Raw genomic sequence first — 9263 nt, 5'->3', positions numbered from 1 at the left:
AAAACCCGCCTGGATGCCGCCCTGTGCCACATGCTCTAGGTGTGCCTGCTTGAGCAGGAAGGTTGGACTAGATGATCTCTAGAGGTCCCTTCCAACCTTAAATATTCTGWGAATCTGTGAATGTCCATGTTGCCACATGGCCTGTCAAAACCTTCATATTAACCTAGGTAARTGGACTTCACTGAAGCAGGTATTTTCTTCTGGGAATTGGCAAGACACTTTATCTGCTGGGCCTTACTGAGCTGTTACCAGCTCAACCTACCTCAGGTTAAAATGGCAATTCCTTTTCTGCTGATGAGCAGTGTGAAGGAGGTGGAAAGCATAAATGCATAGTACCAATGGCAGGAGGGGGGAAAGATATCAGAGCTTCATCAGGTTTCCCGCAGAGTTAACAACTACTTTCTTGCAGGGTTTAGCTCATCATAGAGATCAGCAGATATTATCAAGTGACCTCATCGATCTCTGTTCATGTACTTGGCATTTTCCCTGAGCACAATTATGCCCTCTCTTCATGAGTGGGAAGTTCTTGGTAGATACTGAGAAGCTGCAGTACCTGCTTGCCAGCCAGCTCTTCAGGACTTGCTATAGACTTACCTTCATGAGCCCAGGTATTGTTAAAGGGAAATAACATCATGATTACCTTAGGACAGATTATTATAACTAATAAATTCTGTATCAATCTCACAACTTTTGTGAGTCAAGCCTTTTCAAGACAGCTAATCAGGATTTATAGACGCAAGTGCTGRTTCATACATCTAGGCAAAAAGTTCCAGCAGTATAGGTAGCTCCCTTTAGAAGAAATTCTGCATTTGATTTCTGCCTGATTGTATTTATCTTCAGTATCTGGCTACTGAGTTCTCACCATTTTCCTCTATTAGATTTTTAAGGAAGACCTTTCTGTTTGAAATCTTCCTATGTAGCTGTTTATAGTCTGTGGAAAATTGCTTCTTAGCACTTCTCTTTGTTGCATTAAAGAAAAATAGTTTTCTTTGGTTGTTCATTTCTAAGACAGGCTATACAGGATAAAATCATTCTTCTAACCTTCTTCTGAACCACTTTTAGCTCTTCAGCATTTTTTAAAATTATAGATCACCAGAGAGAGAAAATATTAGAGGCATTGCCAATGCCTCCTGTAGCTGCAATAGCACTTTATTAATTTATGTGCATCAAAGGACTGTGTGTTGGCTTCTCAAGCTGCATCAATGTGCTGCTGGCTCTTGTTATCTGCTCCTTCACCGAATTATTTTCTGCTAAACCTTTCAGAATTTGGCACTCCATACCTATTGCTGACCATCATCATGGATCCTAATGCACAAATGTGCATTTAAAAATACTGTATTTCTTTCCAGGTAAGCCAGTGTGACCTGATCAGTGCTGTAAAGTGTAGAAGATGTTGGATAAAGATCTCATTATGAGTTTATCAGACTAGTGGCAATGACCAGGAAATATTGTCCTGTTTTTAGCTATCTTGACCTATGTTTTTTTGTGTGCCTTAGCATATTCCTGCAAGCACATGTACTGTATGTTCATGTAGCCCTATCAATTTCACATTTAGTCAGTCTTACTGTATCTATCACAGGGATCGTTAGCATTTCTGATTAGAATGATAAGCAGGAGATGTTTCATGCCTTACAGCCTCCCTCAGCTAAAATCAGCTAACAGTGGCACTTCCCCTCTGCAGCCCCTGCTCAGAATAAGTTCTGCAACAAAACAGGATATTTGCCAAAACTCCATAAGTGGTGGTGATCTGGAAGCCAGAAGATTCTTTTATTTTATTTTTTATTACTATTTTTTTCCCCAGCTGCTTCCTAAAGAGTGATCATAGCCCCTGCCAGTGTTGTGGGGTGGGGGGCTGGCCTTGCATCCAGTGCTAGGGCATAATGTCAAGCTGCAGGCATCTTGCAAAAGCAGCTTTTATTATTGAGTCGATCAGGTCAGAATTTTTCATATTAAACTTCTCTTTGCTGGAAAATAATCAATTCAGAAAGTTGTTTTCGAAAAGTATTCCTTTTAAATGAAAAGTTCATCAGAAAAATTCACAGAAGAGTCTTCTTAAGAAGTCCACCGTAACCTTGTAGACAGAAGTAGTCTCCTCTATTGCAAAAGATAAAGTGCAAACCTCAATAACTCCCCCAACCCCACATACCCTTTGTGGATAATAACTAGGATCTGGGCATTCTACACCCTAGGTGAGTGCTTTGACCAGCAAGGCATCAGCCATTCCCTCTGTTTCTACCTGTTGGAGCAGGGAGTGCATGAGGTAAATCCCAGAATTCTGAGGCTGTAGATGACCAACCTGGTCAGCACGTTACCTGTCTGGACTAATGCCTTCTTGTCTGTGTGCATGTGGGAGAAAACTATGACAGGTCTTGGTCTTTTTCAGATATGAAGTGGGGAAAATTTCTTTAAAAAATAAAAATCTGTAGGCTGCAACACCCACTTTTGTCCCAGCTTCTCTTCTTGATCTCAGCCCATTTCCTGCCAGCTCAGGGCAACTTTGGTGATTTGAAGAAAGGGCCTTGTCACATCAACAGATCAAGCAAACATTCCTCCAGCAAAGAGAACAGAGAGAGGGTAGGAAGCCAATTACTCAATTCCTTGAAGAAGAATCCACTAATAAAGCCAGACACTAGCGTTTCCAGTGTAGATAGTTTTGACAGGAGCCTACTACTGATGGGCAACGTCATCCACTGAAATCCTGAATTTGCAGAAACTGCTTCCTCCAGGAAATGGTTAAATTGCAAATGGTTGGAAGCTGAGAAGGTTCTTGGAGAACATCATGTATACTTTTCTTCTTGGCAAACCAATCCCCTCTGCTTTTGGCCACTGCCAGAAATGGGACACAATTACACATGACCCCTTGCTCTGATCCAATGAGGCTTTCATGTAGCAGATGCTGAAGAATACAGAATACATTCTCAGGAGGCTTTTGTTTTAGATTCCCGTGCAAAGTACATTTATTGCAGTGACAACACTGCCTGCTGAGGGAACTGAGTTCATGCCCTGTCCCTCAAAGTCAAGGCCAGCTTGTATCGGGCACTGCAGGCATTGCTGAAGCTTCACTGTGCTGGTACAAATAATAATAAAAGTTCTTTCACAGTTGTCTTCTGGATACCACTGGAATGGGCTGGGATGTGCAGCAGTTTGTTGTCCACCTGTCTGTTATTGCTCTGKTGCTGCTTGGTGGAGGAAGAGGGACAGGTAAGAGTGGGTCTAGGACAGATGCATGCAGAAGCTGCACTTGTGCTCTTGTTTTCACCCCTGAAGAATGCAATGTGACATCTTGTGACTACCATCATGTGGTGCTCAGAGATGGCATGGCTTCTGGGTAGTGTCATGCTCAGAGAGCTGAAGATACTGAAGCTGAAGAATGGTTATTCTTAGTTCCAGAAGAAGGCTGGGAAACTGAAAAAAAATATAGCCATGGCTCAGGGTTCTGGTCTGAGATCCTAGACTCATCTGCTGCAGTGAAGTGCAGTACAAGACCAGAGGGCTGTCATGAGGAAGAATAGATGAGGCATCTGTACAGGGGATGATAACAAACCATACTTTTTATGCATGTTTGGGAGACAAAGTGAGGTCTTGTTGTGTAGTGCATGGATGAAGCTTTGATCTCCTTCCTTCACAGAGCTCCCTGGCAGCTTGAGCTGTCTGAACAACTACGTGAACACTGTGAGCTGCACGTGGATGGCAGAGGAGCCCATGGGTGAGGGACCCTTCCACCTGCACTTCACAAAGTAAGAGCTGTATGAAAGTGCACAGGGGGCCAGGAGGCTGGGGAGGCCCAGAGTGGGTTCTGCTTCATTGCAGCCAAACCCCACAGTGAGAGCATGATGGGAGATAAGTCTTGTGATATGTTAAGAAAATAGGTTCAACTATATTATAAAGTTATCCTGACTGGAAAGAGCTAGTGACTATTATGTGAAGCACTGACATTAGATGCCTCCTTTGTGCCACTTTGAAAAATAATGTGATGACACTCATTGACATGAGATTGTAAATGCACTGAATAACATCAGGTTGATAAGTTATTGTATCCCAGTTTATTGTGGAGCCACATGCAACGTGGATAATTTGCTCATAAAGAGTCACACTAGACAGATTGCCATTAAAAGATTGTTTGTTGTAGTTCCTTCCCCCAAACAATGTTTTCATTCTGTCATTATTCTTGCTCTGCTGTGCTGAAGCTTGTGAATGCAGAAAACAAACCAGCCTTGGACACAGTTTGCTGTCAATGCTGATTTGCTCATATAAAAGAGATGTTAATGCGCATCTTGCCAGCAGCGCACTCTGTACTGGGGACTCCTGGGCCCATCGGCATGAGAAGCTCAGGGCCCTAACAGCCCTGTCAGTCCCCTCTCAGCCAGCCGGGAAATGCTCTCATCCTGTCTGCGCTATGGGGCTTGTGATGCCCCAGACTAGTTCTGTGCTAAGCTGCCTTCCATCCCTCATAAATCAATCACGTGACCAGAGGAACTCTCAGCTCTTTCATTCTTCCAGCCTCTGGTCAAAGGGACAAAATGCCAGCTGCAAGCTGAGAGTCAGCATGGGGATGCAGAATCTCTACCGCTGCACCATCTGCTTGGCCGGCCAGATCTTGGAAACAGATGGGTACAGGGTCTCGCTCCAAGGAAGCTTCCTGGGGAGCAATCGCACATTTGTCCCTTTTCCGGAGTACAGCCCCCGCCAGCACAGTAAGTAGGGGGTACAGGCGGGGAGAGACGGGGTCTGCTCGCTGGACAAGGATGTGTCAAATGCTGCAAGCAGAAATAATGGAAACAAGGCAGTCTTCCCCCCACTCTTGAGAATGTGCCGGCCAGATTTTGCTGTGAGGAAGCAGTCCTGAGGTATCTCTGAAGAGTGCTGGCTCTGGAGCAGCTTTCAGGGATACATTGGATGCAGGCAAATATCTGCACTGTGCGTAGTCTTCTCCTGTGTGCAGCTGAACTGCCTCTGTGTTTGTTTTTTCCTAAGAAATGAGGTCATGGACTGGCATCCCAGAGAAAGAGTTCTGGTATTTGAAAGCTTGGCTCATCCCTTCTGCTTGGAAAAGCAGCATGTGACACTCAGAGAAGTTTTGTGCTTGGAGGACTATAAAAGCCCTATGCTCAGGGCTCTTGGAGTTATCATGAATTTATGACAGCTCTGTGGATGTTCTGACCTGCTCTGTAARCTTATGTGGTCTACTGCAGGTCTTGCTACTGCTGCTTAAAGTCCAGTTTATTTTCCAGGATTGCAGTCAGCTGAGAAACATGTACATCCTTCTGTTTTATTCCAATCCCAAACAGTATGAGTAACATACCTCTCCATTTGCAGTAAAGCTTGATCCACCTTCAGGCCTCCAGGCCAACATCACTGCCAGCAAGTGTCAAATATGGTGGAGTGTGCCATGGTACCTTGCCGAAATTCTGCAGTATGAGCTGCAATACAAGGAGCACAGCACACCCTGGGAGGTAAGGGAGGGAAAACAGTCACTCAAAGACCGACCCTTTGTTCAGCCTCATTAATAGAACTAATTCTGTAATAATTTGCAGACTGCATTGAACAAAACACCAACCAGTTCACTGCCACAGATAGAAATTGAAGCCACAGAGTTTCGCAAGGGCATCGCTTACATTGCAAGAGTTCGCTGCAAAGTTTCTGAAAGTGAGGATTCTTACCACAGTGAGTGGAGTGAGTGGAGCCAGACAACATCATTTCAAAGAGCAGGTATAAAAAAAGTTGTTTTTACGTTAGTTCACATCTTTACCACATCCAAATTAATTAAAAAAAAAAAAAAAAAAAAAAAAAAAGGCGTGGGAGGGAGGAGAGATACCTAGTAAGATGAAGCTTTTTAGATCAGAACCAGCTTCCTTCAAGTTTTTCTAATCAAATCACTTTTATATTTTAGCAGCCTGTTTCATTTGCATTACTTGATTGTTTTGGGACCTATCTTGACTAATTTTTTTTTTAACTAATTCTTTTTGTGCTGATTCTTCTCCCTAGGTATATCACAACTGCCTGAAAAGCTCTTTAATGTCAGAACTGTGCAGTTCTTGTTCATTCCTCTGAGTTTTGTTATTGTGCTCTATGTAGTTTGGAACTGCAAGCTTTCCTCAAGGTACACCATATTTTCTTATTAGATTTCCTGTGACTTTCTTAGCCCAGTAAAGGTAAATGCAGTATTCTTATATCCAGTTTGCTTCTTGCTTCTGCTGCACTGTGAGACCCAAAGGCTCTTTTGAAGGTTCAGTGTGAAGAAAATGACGGGTTCATTGGCCAATGACAGTGAACCGCAACTTGGTGATTAGGGAGAGTGAAATGCTTCACACACAAACTCAGCTCAAGATCAGGGCTGAGGCTATAGCTTCTTAAAGGTATTTAAACCTATGGAAAATTTTGGTTAAGTTTTGCATAGGTAAATTAAAAGCACAAGTAATCCATAGAGGTGGTCAAACTGATGTACATGTTAAATCATTTGTAACACGTGTCAAAAGTCAGTTTGTAAAATACCAGTATAGGCATAAAGGGTTCATATACTCAGTGTCTGTGTTTCTTAGTTTCTGAAATCAAGCTATGTGGACAGAAGTGTCTTTAATGCCCTTGTTCAACTATTCTGTACACAGCCTTTGGCTAGTAGACCAAAGGCTGACCTCTCACCTCTTCCTTTCCTGCCTCGACATATATGATGATGCTCCATGCACAGGTAGCACTGAGAGAAACAAAATGAATAGTGTCCATACAGTAAGAGATGTTATACAATACCCTCTAGTAACAAGACTACGATATATGGCAGAACATTTCTATCTAAACATAATAAAACTATCACTTTTGAAAGCACTTCCAGAAACAGTGGTTTGATCACATAAGTTGCTGAACAATTGCATAAATGTGTAATTACACATTAATGTGTAATTAAAGTGTAATTTTCTTATTTCAGGGCAAAAAGCCTGTCCTGCCTTAACATTCCCACACCAGCTGCCTTCTTTCAGCCGCTCTACAACTTGCACAATGGAAATTTTAAGGTAAGAAGTAAAGTTATGACCCTCAGTTCACAAGGCGGGTATTTTTTTCCTAGGGTTCATCATCTAGCTGCTGAGCAGAGTTTCTAACACACGGTTCTCCTCTTTCTGGAATTTTACTATTTCTCATTCAGTTTCATACTTTCACATGCAGACTGCACCAGCAGAGCTGCTGTTTAGAGTCCTCAGTAACTCAGTCCCTTATCTCCTGTCTATATTTGTTCCTACATTCCATGCCCCAGAGCTTTCTACACAGAACCAATAACTACTGCTTCTAATTTCCCTCTTGCTCATCCAGATAACCTGGAGTACCTGAACAGTCTATGTAGAAAGCACACTTATTCTGGTTCTGTAAATCAAGTTTCTCTTTTGTCAAGAGACAGGTATTTTTCTGTCAGATGGAATAAACAAGATCAAAAGAGTTCCAGTCCCCTTCTCTTTGCCTGATAGGTTCTCCCTTTCTCCCTGCTGGCCTTTCCCATCTGCCTGCATCAGGGCATGTAGGAATGGACCAATCTTGTTCTCACCGCACTGAGATCCACTTTGAAAATTGGCTCTAACTGAAATCTAGTAAATCTAATTGAAGAAAAACAAAATAAAAACACAGAATAAGTCCAATTCAGAGAATCAACAAAAGCTAAGAAACCTTGCTATCGTATTTGCCTTCTCATCTACTACCTCCTGATACCCACGTTGAGTGCAAAAGTGCTCTATCTTTATAAAACCAAGGTGAAACAAGCAGCTTAGATTACATTCTGAAATCTTGAAAATGCCCTTGTTGTGAAATCTTCCCTTGGGACAAATAGAAGCTAGATTCTTACTCTAACTTTGCCATGTAGATTTGCACTGAACTTTTGGGGTACTGTTCCAAAGCCATAAAGAAACAGACTTTACTTTGCAAATTCCCTGTCTAAGCAAATGTCCTGAATGTATTAATCCTCTCACTAGGACTGGGTTGGACCTGATGAGGCCTGTGGCCAGCTCAGAGGAGAAGACACCAGCAACCTGAACAGAGTATCTGCCGATGGAGATTCTGCACTAAGCACCCAAGAAATGATTTCCCAGATCTCCTTGAAATCTATAGAAAGCACAGATCTGGTTGCTGCAGAAGAAAATTATGCATTTACCTCTGGTCTCAACGAGCAGTATGTCCCCAGCAGATATGTGAGAACAGAACAGAGAGAAGTGAGGTTGACCTTGCAGTTTACACGGAACTATACTGATAATACAGCTGGGCTGAAAATCTCTGAAATAATTAAAAGCAACCTTGATAGCCCTCACATGGAAAGGAATGATTCCTCCCGCTTACAGCATCTAGCAGATGACTTCCCTATGCTTCAAGAGTCTTTGGAAATGACAAACGTATCTTTTAGCAGCAGTGACTATTGCACCTTGTGTGACAATGGTACCAGAGGAGCTCTGATTCCTACTGAACTACTGAAGCTCTCTGAAGGTGACAGTCTTGTCAAACATTTGAATGAAGAGAATGATATTCTATGAGGAACGTAGCCTGTAGAAGCATGTGCCCTGTCTTCTTGCCTTTCCACACCATATCCCTGGTTCCTCGGTGAAACTGAGAACAGTGCAGAGCTGCTCCTAGTTCTTTGCCACCCAACAGTTACTACTGAACTGTGATTTCTTAAAAATCTTTATTCTTAAAACTCTATATTATTCTTGATGATTTTTTTCCTAAAGATGCCTTTGCTTCTTCGTATTACATTGAGTTCTTGTTTGCAGTACTGAAACCTGGAGGCTGCTTTCACTCTTAACAAAAGCTTGTTCCAAGGTTAATATTTGGACTGATCTGATAAAAGTGGAGAAAAGTGAAAAGCAAGAATAGCACAGACAAGGGGTTGACTGGACCACAAGCCAGTGATCTATCTTTTTAAGGCTTTATTCACTTCTCCAGAACTGACCAGTGCTTTGTTTCTCTGCCAAAGCAGTATGACCAGTCCTGATCAGAGCCCCATTTCAAGGTTTTACTTTCTGCCAGAGGAGCTGGAGGCTCCACATGGTTGATGCCCCACTAACCTGAGTCCTGGAGCTGCACCTCCCAGCTAGAGAGCTCAGGATTGCAATAAGTGTGCTGACAGAATGCCTGCAGTGGTATCTGCACATCCACTCATACATACTCATCCTCCCCTCCAGGTCTGCTCCCCACGGCTCTGGTGCCCAACCCATTCACTGCCAGGTTGCTTTTGTGGATGTGGAAAAAGGCTCCAGCTCCAAGTACCGAACAACCCTGCCCCGTGGCACTGCCTT

General features: G+C 42.9%; 1 protein-coding gene across 1 annotated transcript in view; it reads left to right on the top strand.

The window, feature by feature from the left end:
- The window catches only part of LOC112959973 (interleukin-9 receptor-like), a 14685-nt gene extending 5753 nt beyond the window's left edge, over window positions 1–8932 (top strand). The window contains exons 3-10 of the mRNA XM_026054134.1: window positions 3101–3201; window positions 3629–3737; window positions 4501–4694; window positions 5317–5453; window positions 5535–5709; window positions 5986–6100; window positions 6920–7004; window positions 7950–8932. Coding sequence (XP_025909919.1) covers window positions 3123–3201; window positions 3629–3737; window positions 4501–4694; window positions 5317–5453; window positions 5535–5709; window positions 5986–6100; window positions 6920–7004; window positions 7950–8501 — 1446 coding nt within the window. The 5' untranslated portion in view covers window positions 3101–3122 and the 3' untranslated portion in view covers window positions 8502–8932. The remainder of the gene's footprint in view (window positions 1–3100; window positions 3202–3628; window positions 3738–4500; window positions 4695–5316; window positions 5454–5534; window positions 5710–5985; window positions 6101–6919; window positions 7005–7949) is intronic.
- Window positions 8933–9263: the final 331 nt, after the last annotated feature.

The sequence above is a fragment of the Nothoprocta perdicaria genome, unplaced genomic scaffold (assembly GCF_003342845.1).
Source record: "Nothoprocta perdicaria isolate Ctin4 unplaced genomic scaffold, notPer1 scaffold_12, whole genome shotgun sequence".
Taxonomy (NCBI): domain Eukaryota; kingdom Metazoa; phylum Chordata; class Aves; order Tinamiformes; family Tinamidae; genus Nothoprocta; species Nothoprocta perdicaria.
This window is presented reverse-complemented; position numbering and strand designations above follow the sequence as displayed.